Source organism: Salminus brasiliensis, chromosome 5 (genome assembly GCF_030463535.1).
Source record: "Salminus brasiliensis chromosome 5, fSalBra1.hap2, whole genome shotgun sequence".
Lineage (NCBI taxonomy): Eukaryota > Metazoa > Chordata > Actinopteri > Characiformes > Bryconidae > Salminus > Salminus brasiliensis.
The window spans coordinates 18177241-18192052 of NC_132882.1; the positions used below are offsets into that span (position 1 = coordinate 18177241).

Below are 14812 nucleotides of genomic sequence, written 5' to 3' on the forward strand. Positions count from 1 at the left end.
TTACACACACAAGTGCGTCAGGATGGTTTAATACCCAGGCATTATGCTTTCGAGTACTTGCAAAATCAAAACTTCTGGATTGGATAAAAAACTATAGGCGATGTTAAGACGGTTATACTTGCATTATACAGGATGTTCTCTATAATGATCTTCAGATACTCTTTTAATTTTATTAGGTTTTAATGTTTGTGTTATGTAATTTTTCCAAATGCCGGTGAACATGGCCGGGTGCAAGACAGACTGCGTGGAGAGGCCGATCTCCATCGGTTTCCAGAAGTTTGGACGCTTTGTTGGAACTAACCCCTGGTGGTTTTTCACCTGTCCTCTTATTATATCTGCGGTGCTGGGGAGCGGATTTTATTTCCTAGAAGACCGAGAGTCCAATGACATCGAGGAGCAGTTTACACCTGTGAACGGTCCTGCCAAACTGGAGAGGCAGTTCGTCCAGCAGAACTTCCCACTGAACGACTCCGTCTTCTCAAACCAGAGGCTGTACACTGACGGCGTGTACGCATCCTTCATCGCGGCGGCAACATCCTCCAGCATCCTGAGCGACGCCGCGTTTAAGGAAATCATCAGTCTAGACAAGAAGGTCAGAGCGCTGAACGTGTCCGTGGGAAGTGAAGTGCTCACTTTCGATGGCCTTTGCGCCCGGAAATACAAGAAGTGCATTCCCAACAAAATCCTGGATGTTTATAATTTCTACGGGGATCGTTTCGAAAAGACGCAGCTCACTTTCCCGTTCTTTCGCTTCGGATTTACTCACGTTTTCCTGGGATATTCTGTTGGTGGGGTGAGCGTGAACTCGACAGTTTTGAAGAGTGCCAAAGCCATTCGCTTATTTTATTTTCTGAAGGAGGATAATCGCTCCATGACAAATGTGTGGCTAAATGAATTCCTCAAGGTGTTTCCCTCCAATTTGTCATCCAACTTTATTAAGGTAAGAGCACCTTTCCTTCCTGCTTGTTGGTCAGCTAAATGTATCAGTAGGCTTTGTCTGTGTCCATGTCTATGCACATCACTGTGACTTTATCAGGAGAGGGTAATCAGTAATCTCCACCTCAGCCATGAACCTTCACATATTGTGCTACCATCCAGCAAGGATAAGCTCAGTGGAAAATGAGGATATCTTGGACTGATTTGCACTGATTAATCCTCACATTCCTGGTGCACGTGGTGTTCTACAACAGTGGTTCTACACAGTGGCTTTGCACAGGGAAAGGTGATAACATGGCTGCCTTACAAGCTGTTAAAGGTTTGGAGAGCTCAAACATGTGAAGGCAGCCATGGTTCGTTTTTTTTTTTGTTTTGTTTTGTTTTTTACAGAATTAAAACCACCATAATCTGACCATAATCTTTTGTTATGATTTTGTACTTCTAGGTCACCTACTCTACTTCCCTGTCCAGGCAGGTGGAATTTGAAGCAAACACTAAAGATGTCATCCCTTTGTTTTCCATTACATATGTCATTGCCATTGCATTTTCTATCCTGTCTTGTTTAAGGTATGTGCAACTGTCTTCCAATATGAAAATATCATTGTAGCATTTGCTGTAGTAAAAAAAATCTCCAGGTGATTTGGAAAATAGTTTGCTTGATTTGTGTACATTTGTACAGACAGCAGTTTTGTAAAACGGTTTGTTATAGCTGGCTAAAAACTCATTCTAACCTATAATCCAATAGATTCGACTGTGTGAGAAACAAGGTGTGGGTGGCTACCTTTGGTGTGTTGTCTGCTGGGCTTGCTGTGCTTTCGTCTTTTGGAATGATGCTACATATTGGAGTCCCATTTGTCATGACCGTGGCTAATTCACCTTTCTTAATATTGGGTAACAGTCTTTAAATACTACCCTGGGTTAACATTTCAAAACGAGCCATGTATGATGTAAAGTACAAGAAACGTCTGAATTCTCCAATGTGTTTTGTTTCAGGAATTGGAGTTGATGATATGTTCATTCTGATCTCCTGCTGGCAGCAGACTAATGTTCACGATCGAGTGGAAAACCGTTTGGCTGATACCTACAAAGAGGCAGCTATCTCTATCACCATCACCACTCTTACAGATGTCTTAGCGTTCTACATTGGACTCATGACACCCTTTCGGTCCGTCCAGTCTTTCTGCCTCTACACCAGCACTTCCATCTTGTTCTGCTACATCTACAGCATCACGTTTTTTGGAGCGTTCCTCGTGCTAAACGGGAGGCGTGAGAACAGGAACCAGCACTGGCTGACCTGCAAAGAGGTGCCGGAGGAGTGCCCCATTGGCCAGTCAAAGTGGTATGAGTTATGTTGCATTGGAGGGGCATATGACCTCCACACTGGTACAGAGGAGGTACAGCCTATGAATCACTTCTTCAAGAAGTACTATGGTCCTTTCCTGACAAAGTCAGGGACCAAGGTTCTTGTGATTCTCTTCTACATGCTGTACTTGACGGTCAGCGTTTATGGATGCTTTCAGATAAAAGAGGGAATTGACCTCCGTAATTTGGCCGCAGACGACTCCTATGTAGTGAGGTACTATGATGATGAAAAAGCGTACTTCTCTGAATATGGACCGAATATAATGGTCATCGTAAGAGGGGAATTTTCATACTGGGATGAAAAGAATATGTTGGATCTGGAAAGCTGTGTTGAGGATTTCAAAAATTTATCTTTCATCGAAAAGGATATATTTACTTCATGGATCAAGTCATACAAATATTACGGATATCATACAAATTTGAATCTCAGTGCTGAACATGTTTTTAAAGATAACTTGAGAACATTTCTGAGGTTCTACTCTGACTTCAGGCAGGATGTTAATTTTACCAATAATTCTATCCATGCCTCACGTTTCTTCATACAGACTGTAAATATATCCACCGCACTTGACGAGATGAATATGTTAAACAAATTGCGAGATACCGCACAGAGATGTCCAGTCCCTTTGCTTGTGTACCACCCTGCCTTTATTTATCATGATCAATATGCAGTAATTGTCAGCAATACCATTCAGAATATTGCAGTTACTACTGCTGTCATGCTGCTCATCTCTCTCCTGTTAATCCCAAACCCCCTGTGTTCCCTTTGGGTTACTTTCTCCATTGCCTCTGTTATTGTGGGGGTCACTGGATTCATGGCATTGTGGGATGTTAATTTAGACACTATTTCCATGATCATTCTAGTTGTCTGTATTGGGTTTTCCGTTGACTTTTCTGCTCATATTTCATATGCCTTTGTATCAAGCAAGAAGCTTAGCGCCAATGAGAAGGCCGTAGAAGCACTTTTCAGTTTGGGTTACCCTATCTTACAAGGCGCCGTGTCCACTATCCTCGGCGTGGTAGTGCTCTCTGCTTCGAAGAACTATATTTTCAGAACCTTCTTTAAAATAATGTTTCTGGTAATCTTTATCGGACTTTTTCATGGCATCACTTTCATCCCTGTATTTTTAACATTCTTCGACATGTGTAGTGGGATGTCTGTTAAAATCAACAAGGATAGGCAAGGTGTGGAAGACCAGGCCACGGGAAACAGTCATGGTAATAACATTCAGCCCAAAACAAAAGAAAGTGATTTGAAAGAGAAGCAAATTTACTACAATCATACTTTTTTGTCTGAAATTAATGAACCATGTCACCCCAAACCCTGCCCGTCAATCTGGAGTCTCACTGGTATGAACCAGAACATCCAGAATAGCCAGATGTGCATGATAAGCACTCTTCCAATGTTTACAGTGGATAGTCAGACCTATGCTGTTCACATGTACACACACCATGACACTGCAGTGTTTGCTGTCAACGGTCAGCCAAAATCCGGACCTGATGATCAGAACTGTGTTGGAAATGTCAATCATTTTACAGCTAACAGTATTCCTTCAGTTTTATCCCCTTATTCAGATGTAGCTGGATCATAACATACATAGTTACATATATTTTTATTTGTTTTTTGTATGCTCTTAAGTTTTCTTAACATTTTGCTATCACCTAGAAGAATGTGAAATTACCTACATGTATTTTATCTAAATTTGGAATTTTGTAAATTTTGATAGTAGAACTGCTGCGTAAGATTTTTCAACTTTTTTCTGAAATAAGTACCCCCCCCCAGTTTATTATTTATATTGAGTGTGTTTGATGTGTTCTGTCCCAAAACAATGATCAAATAAATAAATGCAAATGTACCATGCAGTATTTTATATTTTATTGATCATTAAACCAATTTACATTACATCACAGTAAAATTGTTGTACAAATGTAGCAATAGTCCACATCAAATATGTTCAAAAGAGAGCATGTTTTGATGCATGAGGGCCTTCCATTTTGCTCTTTGTGTTGTTACCACTTTTCTTTCCAGCAAATCGCATTCCTGGTACATTCCAAATTGAGGCAAGCTTCATGGTCTTACTTCAAAAGAACAGTCTGAGTAAGGATTAGCAGATTTTCACCTCTAGCGTTTTTTTGTGTTTGGTTGCACGGTGGCTAAAATCTTCCGTACATGCACATGCTTCATATTTGCCTAAGCACCTCAGGGTGGATTTGTGAGTTTGGTACAGCTATTTAAGATGTGTACAGCAGAATACTGCACTTTGACCCTTCTGACTTGCCACATACTTTTGTATTGAATTGTACTACTCAGTCCAGACAAAATGAAATTTTGGTTAAAATTCCTAACAACAGAGCATTCTTACAACATAGGACATATATCTCAGCTCTTGCAAACAAATGACAGATATTCCTCAACATATGTTCATACTTCATGATCGCATCAATATGATCAACCAAATAAAAGTTGTTATATAAGGAACAACAAAGCATTTACATTGTGTTTCAACAAATAACTGACTCATATTAATATAATGGATAGCAATCAAATCTGAATATCAGTGCTAAGAAACTAGGACAAACAAAGCATTTGAGGGGAAATGTGTTAAACAACAATTATTAGAGATAAGCATCATTTTTACATCCATCTCTGCTTTCTTTGAAAAGGGTTATCAGTGACGACACAGTGTTGTTAGGGTCAAGTAAAGTAACAAGTGGAATGTTCACGCCAGTCTCCTGGAACATTCGATTTTGCATTGTCATGGCCATCATTGAATCAATGCCTACTGTAGCAAGGACAGTTTCATCTTTAAGCTCATCGGCATCAACATTGCAAATGTTGCTGAGCATGCGTCTTACATAATCATCAAATGAAGACTGCAGATTTTTCCTGGGCTCATTCACTATCCTGCTTTCAAGATCTTTCTCAACTAAAGCTGTTAGTCGAACTTTTAGAGAAGCGTTTTGAGAAAGAACATTGTTCCTCAAGTTTCTGAAATTGAATTTGCACACAACTTGCTGAGGCCTGTTCTCTAACAAGCAGTGCTTCAGAGCTTCATGGATTTCTGGCACTTCCATGATCATCAGGCCTTTGGCCTCTAGGAATGCTTGAAAGTCCTCTTTGTCTAGCAAAAGACCCAGTTTGAGAGGCCCCCAATTGATAGACTGTCCAGCAAGTCCAATATTACGCCGGTAGTGACACAAAGTGTCTAAAAATGAGTTAGCAGCTGCGTAATTAGCCTGAGAAGCATTGCCAGTGAAAGAGGAGATAGATGAGTAGCATACAAAGTAATCGACTTTGCTGTTCAGAGTGGCATAGTGAAGATTCAGTGCACCATTCACTTTAGGTCGCAAGACTCTTTCGAAGAGAGACTTGTCAAGTGTTTCAAGTAACCCATCGTGTAGCACGGCAGCACTGTGGAAGACTCCTTTTATTGGACAAGAAGGGAACCTGTGTCCAATAATAGTGATTGCCTCTAGTACCTGGTCTGATTTAGACACATCACACTGAAGAGTTAGGATTCTTACTCCATATCTTTTGGTAAGGCTTCTGATCTGCAGCTTTGTTTCCTCAGATGGAGCCTTTCTTGAGAGTGTAGCAATGCACCTCCCACCCCAGTGTGAAATAAACTTGACTGTTTCAAATCCCAAACCTGACAAACCACCTGATACTATGTACACATTGGTCTTTGTGAAGAGCTGCTTTCGTTCTGGTAGTAAATCAATATGAGAAACGTCAGCCATGGTCCCATCATTACCCAAAACAATCAAGGGCACAGTTTTCACACTGAAATAAGACCCAAAATCCTGAGTCTGGTGACTCATGGCTTTAGCTTGGGTGACCTGAAAAATGTTGCTGTGTAAGGATAGAAATGTCTTGTCTAATGTCATCTTTTTTAGCCATCTGTATATGTAAGCATTCTGGGTCTTGAGATGAGCCTTTTGGAAAATGTGACCCAACTTAAGAAAGTGGAAGCAAACACTCTCACTATCACTCTGAAAAAAGCTTGATGGGTAGGATATAGAGTCCTTGTTGTCACAGACAACATAAATATGGTTTGCATTGGCAGAACTGCCCACTTGTGCTAACCATGACTGATCAAAAGGTGGTATCAGAACACAAACAGGACACTGGTCTAAATTTTGGAGGAGTCCAGCAAGTTCCCTCTCCATCACAACATTCCATCCTGACTTGTTTGCTGTGAAGGATAAGACCTTCATCAGAGCGGAGTCTGGAACTGTGGAGAAAAGGCCCAATCTCTTCTTTTGCTTGACGTTTCGTAAAGCACTGTTCAAAATCTCCCACGCAAGTATAACGTAAGAAACGCAGGGAATGTCCTTCAAAAACAGAAGTTTCTTCGTTTTGTAGCAAGCATTTTCTGGAAGGACAACTTTGGAGGTTGCTACGCTGGGGTAACAAGAGGCAATATGGTCTCCAACTTTCAGTTTTCTAACGTCTTTCCCCACAGCTGTGACAATGCCGCTGAAGTCGAGAGCTAAAAGTTTGTGGTTCTGAACAGTCTGCTCATGCCAGTATATTGTGTCACCAAATTTCAAGTCCGATATGCTAACTGGAAAGTAGTCTGAGGAATGCACACAAATTCTACAGAGCTGGACCTCTACGTTTTTTCCATCAGTGAGATTAACTACACTATCATTGGGTGTGGCTGACAAAGAAGCCATCCCATAGGGATTGGCTGTCTGTAGGGTGAAGCAGTCCGATAGTAAAGAGCCCTTGTATTCTGCTGCGGTGTTAATGGGTGTACGTGTTATCACTGTTGATTGAACCTGGCCTGTTCTTATCGTAACTTCTGGGTACTCTGCACTTTTATAGGAGCAAATTACATAAACTAATGCCTCTATGTCCTCACTTGACACTGTGGCAAGGTCTATAAGTTGAAAAGAGATTTCCGACAACTCAGCAGCACAGGCCCTGGTCAGACCAGATAGCACAAATCCAGGACTAATGTGATCAACAGTGTTCTCAGATGATCTGTACGTTATGACATGAATAGTGTGCAAATGCTTGCATTTCCTCATAGCCAAAACAACTTGACGGTACAGCTCACAGACATCAATCAAGTGTTCTAAAACTGCCTGGGGTTTTAGGTGGCTGAGATTTTGAAGGCTCCAGATAAACAGAATTTTCTCTGCTGCACTTTGATCTGATTGCAGTAGCAAATCCATAACCTGCTCTGCTGGTGAAGCTGACCAGTTTACATCAATAGGAGACAAAAACACTGATGAAGGATGCAGGAATGGCTTCAAAGCATGAGCAATACCTAAAGTATCCTCAAAGACAACAGCTTTTGGCTTGCTGTAAATGGTGGAACTGGCATGAACAGGGAGTCTTTCATTATGAAAGAAGTATGAATCAGTCATTTTTATACCGTCTTCTAGAAATGTCATTCTGACATGCTTCAGTTCAATCAAGAGTTGTCCGTTTTGGTCTGTGAAACAACCACACACCTCAAAGTATTCTGGCATCTCCTGAGTAACCTTCATATAGATGACCACTTCTTCACACAGAGGCGCAGATATTACTATGCTGCCAATTGCAGAGGGAAATCCGTGTCTAATGGTGCTGTTACTGAAGCCTAAAACAGAGGTCATCTGCAGAAAATAATCCAATACAACTGGATGCAAGCAGTGCTCATATAGCTGGCTAAGCAGTTCATCTGGGATCTTTACAGTGGCCACTGCTTCTTTGAATTCCTCCCCATAGTGGATGTCATTTAGCTGTCGAAAAGTGGGCCCATATTCAAATCCTGCCTGTTTAAGAGTGGCATAGACCTGCTCCCCTTCAATGACTGATGAACATCGCTTCAAAATGATATCCAAGAAAATGGTTTGGTGCTCAGTTACCGCTGGTCCTATTGTATAAGCGATAGTACCTGAGGCATGCACTGCAGCAGAGGACTGTATCTGAAAAGCAGCCTTATCCTCTGCTGGCTCAAGCTGCACGTTTAGCAAATGTGAGCTCTTACTAAGAACGAGTAAGTTCTGAAAGTTGATAGTGAGCTGAAGTGAGGAGAGGGGCATCTTTGGGATTACAGTTTCAAGAACTGAGGCAAAAGCCAGTTCAACATACAGGGCACCTGGAGCAATGACTATGCCATTGTTCTTGTGCTCCCAAATGTAGGGAGTGGTTTCTGCTGACAGACTGCATTTGAGCATTCTGTTGCTGCTTTTACTGGGACTTATTAGTGGATGAGGATAGCGAGACATCACTTTATGACCTTGTCTTACGTCTTCAAAATACACCTCTTTCTTAAGGCAGTCAAACTGATACTTGGGGTAAGAAGTTGGTGGGGATTCAAAGCCACTGTAGAACTGATCCCAGTTTACACATACTCCCAGCTCCCAGAGTTTGGACACAGTCGTAAGCAGTGTATCATGATCTTTGTCTGGCTGGACTGAGGAAAGCACTAATGTGTCATTTCCTAGAGTCTCCACAATGTTTCTCTGCAGAGCTCTTCTTGGGCCAATCTCAACAAAGATTATAGTCTTCTGATTGTTGGCCACAGCTTTCACGGCTTGCTCAAATGCAACTGGGTTTCGGATATTTCTTGCCCAGTAATCCCCAGTTACAAAGTCTCCAGGGCAGCAAGTCTTTCCAGTCACTGTGGAAAACAGCTCACATTCCATTTCATGTTCATTTAAAGACCCTATGCTGTCTTTAATGCGACTCAGTATTGGATTCATCATATGGCTATGGTAAGCAGCGGGGACCTCCAAGACATGAAGGAACAGGTTCTTGGCCGTAAATGTGGTCTTTAACATTTGGTACACACTTTCAACTGCATCTTTCTCACCTGATAGTACGCATGACACTGGACTGTTCACAGCAGCTAAGCAAACCTTCCCTCGGTATGTTGGAAGAAGTTTCAAAATGTCTGGCACAGCTATATTGCCAACAACCAACATTTTGCCTCCAGTGACTTTGCATTGCAGAACACTCCGATAGTAGATAACCTTCACTGCATCCTCAAGAGACAACAGCCCAGAGCAATGGGCAGCAGCAACCTCTCCCATGGAGTGCCCAAGAACAGCAGTAGGTCTAACACCCCAGTGCTTTAGCAGGTAAGCGATGGCAACCTGAGTAGCAAAAAGAAGGGGCTGCACAACGTCTGGTTTTGAGAAATCATCATTGTCAAAGCTGTTGATCTTCTGCAAAATGCTTAGGCCTCTGTAATTCTGAAAGACGTTTTCAATCTCCATGACTTTTTCTCTAAAAATTGGCTCTTCTCTAAGAAGTTGCTTGCACATGCCTCTGTAAGAGACGCCGTTTCCACAAAAGATAAAAACTACCCTGAGGTCTGATTTTGCCGGAACAATTTCTTTGTTCAGGTTAGATTTCAGCTGTTCCTCCAGATCTGAAAGAGATGCTGCAACAAACACTTTCCTATACTTATGTTTCATGTGACTTCTTCTGCATGCTGATGTATACAAAAGAGTTCTTATGTCAGTTTTGGTGTCTGTACTAATCCTTTGATATGTATCAGCTATACACATCTCAAGAGACTTACTTGTGGCAGCAGACAATGGAAACAATTTCCTTGAATTCAGATTGTTTAAATTAAAGGTCGTAGCATGTGTATATTCCCTGATGATGGCATGTGCATTCGTGCCACCAAATCCAAAACTATTTATTCCTGCCACCCTGCCGAGGGAACCAGTACAATGCCATTTCTCTGCTTTGGTGGGAACTCTTAGATTGAGAGCTTTAGAATCGATACCTGAGCTTTCCTCTGAGTAGAACACGGAAGGAACAATTGTTTCATGTTTCATCATTAGGAGAACCTTAATGAGTCCCGCCACTCCAGCAGCAGATTCTGTGTGCCCAATGTTACTCTTAACAGAGCCGATACAGAGCGGCCCAAAACCTGCAGGTCTTGCCTTGGCAATGACATTGGAAATGCTACCTGCTTCTATTGGATCTCCCACTGGAGTCCCAGTCCCATGAGCCTCTATGTACTGGACATCAGAGCGGTAGGTCTCTGCAGAGTAGATTCTGTTGAGCAGCTCCTCCTGCTGGACCATAGATGGCTTTGTCATTGGCGTAACAGCATGACCATCCTGGTTTACTGCAGTTTTGCATATAATGCCCCAAATGTGGTCAACATCATGGAGAGCCTGTTAAAACAAACCAACAAATAAAAGATTTGCAGTCTGTAACTAATACATCCATATACTGAAAACATGCTATTGATATGCTTTTAGAATATGTTAAATATTATATCAATTTCCCTGAAAATACACTTACTTTTTTCAGAGGCTTTAACAGAAGTATACCACAACCTTCTCCTCTTCCATATCCATCTGCTGTATTGGAGAATGGTTTACTGGTACCTCCAGGTGAGATCATTTTCGCTTTGCTCAGAGCCACAAAGACCCGTGGCTCAAGAATACAGCTAACACCTCCACAAAGAGCCATCTCACAATCACCTAATAAAAAAGCAAATCATTTAAAAAGAACATATATATATATATATATATATATATACAGTGAGTCCAAGAAGTATTTGATCCCTTGCTGATTTTCTTCGTTGGCCCACTAATAAAGACATGATCATTCTATACTTTTAATGGTAGATGTATTCTTACATGGAGAGACAGAATATTAAAAAGAAAATCCAGAAAATAAATCTAAGGAATATATATTAATTGATTTGTATTTCATGGAGTGAAATAAGTATTTGATCCCTTAGTATTCATTAGCAGTTCTGGCTTTTACAGACCAGTTAGACACTCCCAATCAACTTGTTACCTGACCTGAAGCCACCTGTTCTCACTAATCACTTGTGTGAAAAACACCTGTCCACAGAATCAGACAGATCACACAGATTTCAAGTCTCCAACATGGGTAAAACCAAAGAGCTGTCACAGGACCTCAGAGTCAGAATTGTTGACCTTCACAAAGCTGGAATGGGCTACAAAAAGATTAGTAAGGTGTTGGATGTGAAAGTAACAACTATTGGTGCAATTATCAGAAAGTTTAAAGAGTATAACATGACAATCAACAGACCTCGGCCCGGTGCTCCAAAGAAGATTTCGCCTCGTGGGGTGGCAATGATGCTGAGAACAGTCAGAAATCGTCCTGCAACCACTCGGCAGGAGTTAGCAAATGACCTGAAGGCAGCTGGGACCACAGTTTGCAAGGAAACAATTGGCAACACTTTGCGCAACAATGGATTCACATCCTGCAGTGCCCGAAAGGTACCCCTGCTGAAGAGAGCACATGTGGAGGCGCGCCTCAAGTATGCCAATGATCATTTGAAAGATGAACCAAGTTATTGGGAGAAGGTTTTGTGGTCAGACGAGACCAAAATTGAACTTTTTGGCCTCAACTCCACCCGCCATGTGTGGAGGAAGAAAAATGCTGCCTATGACCCCAAGAACACTGTGCCCACCGTCAAGCATGGAGGTGGAAGCATAATGTTTTGGGGGTGTTTCTCTGCCAAGGGTACAGGGCTACTTCACCGCATCACTGGGAAGATGGATGGAGCCATGTACCGCACAATCCTGAGGGACAACCTCCTCCCCTCTGCCAGGGATCTGAAAATGGGCCGTGGTTGGGTCTTCCAACATGATAACGACCCTAAACATACAGCAAAGGCAACAAAGGATTGGCTCAAGAAAAATCACATTAAGGTCATGGAGTGGCCCAGCCAGTCGCCAGACCTCAATCCGATCGAAAATCTATGGAGGGAGCTGAAGGTCAGAGTTGCCAAGCGACAGCCCACCAACCTTCATGATTTAGAGAGGATCTGCAAAGAAGAGTGGGCCAAAATTCCCCCTGGTGTGTGTGCTAAACTTGTGGTTAACTACAACAAACGTCTCACCGCTGTGCTTGCAAACAAAGGCTTTGCCACTAAGTATTGAGTGTGTTTGGCAAGAGGGATCAAATACTTATTTTCCTCATTGAAATACAAATTAATTAAAATATATTCTTTAAAATTATATTCTGGATTTTTGTCTTGATATTCTGTCTCTCCATGTTAGAATATATCTACCATTAAAAGTGCAGAAGGATAGTGTCTTTATTAGTGGGCAAACAAAGAAAATCAGCAAGGGATCAAATACTTCTTGGACTCACTGTATATATATATATATATATATAAATCAAATAGTTTAAAAAGAATATATATATAATAACTGAAGGCCTATTCTCAAGGTTGCAAGACTACCTAAAAACATAAGAACCTGTAACCTGCTGTGGCCTTCATCATCTTTTTACTACCTTAGGGCAGTAAAGTATAGGGTATGAGAAGAACAGCTCATTTACCAAGTTATTTATTTTTATTTGTAAGATCAGTTAAAATAAGCATCAAAATATATCTTAAGCAATCTGTGAAACTGGCCTGTATTGCATATATTAAAAACATACACAATAGGTATATTAAGAGGACATTGTTAAAAATGACAATTTGGGGTGGATCTTATTAGCAGTAATAGTAGTTATCTGGCTTCCTTCCGAATGTCCAAACAAATGGAACAAAACCCATGTCCAAAAGCAGTTCAACAGTTCAGCATTTTTTTCATATCTGCAAGTGTCCCTTTGGTAAATACAGCATGTTTAGTAGCATGTTTAACATTTTCATTACCTTGCCTTATAGCCTGACAAGCAGAATGGAGTGCAACCAAGGAGGATGAGCAGGCACTGTCAATGGCAAACGAAGGCCCAGTGAGGTTGAAAGTATAGGATATCCTGTTGGCAGCTATACTCATAGCTGTCCCTGTGCCATTAAAGTGGTTTATTGTACCAGGACTGTTATTCAATATGGTTTCATAGTCTCTGTTCATGAGCCCTGTAAAATAAAAATAAAAATATTTGCAACATAATAAATTAGACATGCTGTGCTTAAATTGGCTAAATACTGAAATAATTTCATGAAAATTGGGATGGTTTGATTACCAATGTAAACTCCTGTTCTGGAGCCACTGACTTTCTCCATGGGAATCCCAGAATCCTCCAGTGCTCTATAGGAACATTGTAGAAGGAGTTTCTGCTGGGGATCCATGAAGTTAGCCTCATCCTCAGAGATGCCAAAAAACTTGTGATCAAAATCATTGAACCTGACGGAAAGCAATAATTCTATTATTCATTATTTTCTGTAGCAGAGAAAATCATTTACTGAAGTCAGCTGCTGGAACATGTCCAATATGGATATATGGTATATGGTAAAAGTTTGGCTCAAGTCTCTCCTTGTATTTGTCTACACTTCTGTCTTCATTGCACAATACTGGACACATTGCTAGTCATATGTATTTGCACAGCAATATTGCTCCGTACTGTAGTGGATTCATTGGATTTACACTATGAAAATGACATAATGACATGGAATTAACAATTTGTATTAATTGCATTAACTGTATTCTAGTCCTGATATTTAATGCATGAAAAATAATGTGTAGCAACCAAAGGGATTCTGATATGAGGCTCAGAAATTAAGCAAATGCCTTGAAACTCTTGAGTTGTTCTGTCACCCAGCCTAATGATTAAAAACATACTGCTACATTACTGGAATGACAGAACAGCACCAGGAAGATCTAGTGATGTCTATGGGTCACAGATTTCAGGAGGTCATTAACTGAAAGAGATTTACAGTGCTTAAAGTTGTCATGTGGTAATACACATAAATACATATGCTCATATTTAAGCTAACATTCTGAACTCTCTAACACTCTATCCTTAATGAAATGTAAAGTTTAAATTAATGGAAAATGTAATTTTGTAGCATTCACAAGCTATTATCACTACTACAACAACAATCCTGTTTCTATCTTGTAAATTAAACAAAACAGGCTCATACCCATCTATGAAAGCAGCTTTAGTAGTCTGTGTTTTCCCCAGGACACTGTCATCAGGATCATACCAATGTGATACGTCAAATCTCTCCTCTGGAATCTCCACAGCACAATTTCTCCCATTAACAAGAACTGTCCAGAAGTTGTCAAGACCCTCACCTGTGAGAATATAACTAACATTAGACAGACCTATTTACCACACCTAAGAAGAAGCCATTGCAAAAAGCACTAACACTTACCTCCTGGGAAGTTACACCCAATGCCAACTACAGCTATGTCGTCATCCATGGTGGTTTCCTTACTCAGCCAAGGACGGAAAAGTCAAGAGTGAAACATCTACTTCCATCTTTTCCAAGTAAAATAGGTCCCAGTAAAAGCCATACTAACTGGAAACCAACCTTCACTTATTGCAAGCCAGAGGACTTGTACTCACATCCATGGCTCTGAAATGTATCCTCCAAAGCACCCCAGAGTCTTTATAAAGGCTCAAATTCAGAGAGAAGGATTTAAACAAAGGTGTCCTTTTAAGGGGGAGGGTGGTGATGGTGGAGGGGGGGGTTGTCTTTGGTTGCATACCACGACCTCAGTGCAACACACAATTAAAGTGGTTTGAAACAAAAGCCAGTAATTGCATGCTTGGGCAAAGTACAGAAAACCAATTATTGTGTACTTCCTACATTTAGCATAATAGGCCCATTTTCCCCCT

General features: G+C 41.0%; 2 protein-coding genes across 2 annotated transcripts; one reads left to right on the top strand and one right to left on the bottom strand.

Annotated features, from left to right (window-relative positions):
• The first annotated feature begins 208 nt into the window (after positions 1-208).
• ptchd3a (patched domain containing 3a) lies at positions 209-3921 on the top strand. Its single transcript, XM_072678804.1, has 4 exons — positions 209-940; positions 1382-1503; positions 1682-1827; positions 1930-3921. Exons 1-4 carry the CDS (start codon positions 209-211, stop codon positions 3888-3890), a joined length of 2961 nt encoding a protein of 986 aa, XP_072534905.1. The 3' UTR covers positions 3891-3921.
• Positions 3922-4868: 947 nt separating this feature from the next.
• pks1 (polyketide synthase 1) lies at positions 4869-14400 on the bottom strand. Its single transcript, XM_072678805.1, has 6 exons — positions 14346-14400; positions 14112-14265; positions 13214-13374; positions 12903-13106; positions 10562-10743; positions 4869-10431 (listed from the first exon to the last, which is right to left on the bottom strand). Exons 1-6 carry the CDS (start codon positions 14392-14394, stop codon positions 4915-4917), a joined length of 6267 nt encoding a protein of 2088 aa, XP_072534906.1. The 5' UTR covers positions 14395-14400; the 3' UTR covers positions 4869-4914.
• Between the last annotated feature and the right edge of the window lie 412 nt (positions 14401-14812).

Coding starts and splice junctions, on each gene's coding strand:
- ptchd3a (XM_072678804.1), top strand. CDS start 209: ATGCCGGTGAACATGGCCGGGTGCAAGACAGACTGCGTGGAGAGGCCG. Junction 1,504..1,681: donor TCTATCCTGTCTTGTTTAAG/GTATGTGCAACT, acceptor ATAATCCAATAG/ATTCGACTGTGTGAGAAACA. Junction 1,828..1,929: donor TTCACCTTTCTTAATATTGG/GTAACAGTCTTT, acceptor GTTTTGTTTCAG/GAATTGGAGTTGATGATATG.
- pks1 (XM_072678805.1), bottom strand. CDS start 14,394: ATGGATGACGACATAGCTGTAGTTGGCATTGGGTGTAACTTCCCAGGA. Junction 13,375..14,111: donor AAAGCTGCTTTCATAGATGG/GTATGAGCCTGT, acceptor GCTTTCCGTCAG/GTTCAATGATTTTGATCACA. Junction 13,107..13,213: donor CAGAACAGGAGTTTACATTG/GTAATCAAACCA, acceptor TTTATTTTACAG/GGCTCATGAACAGAGACTAT.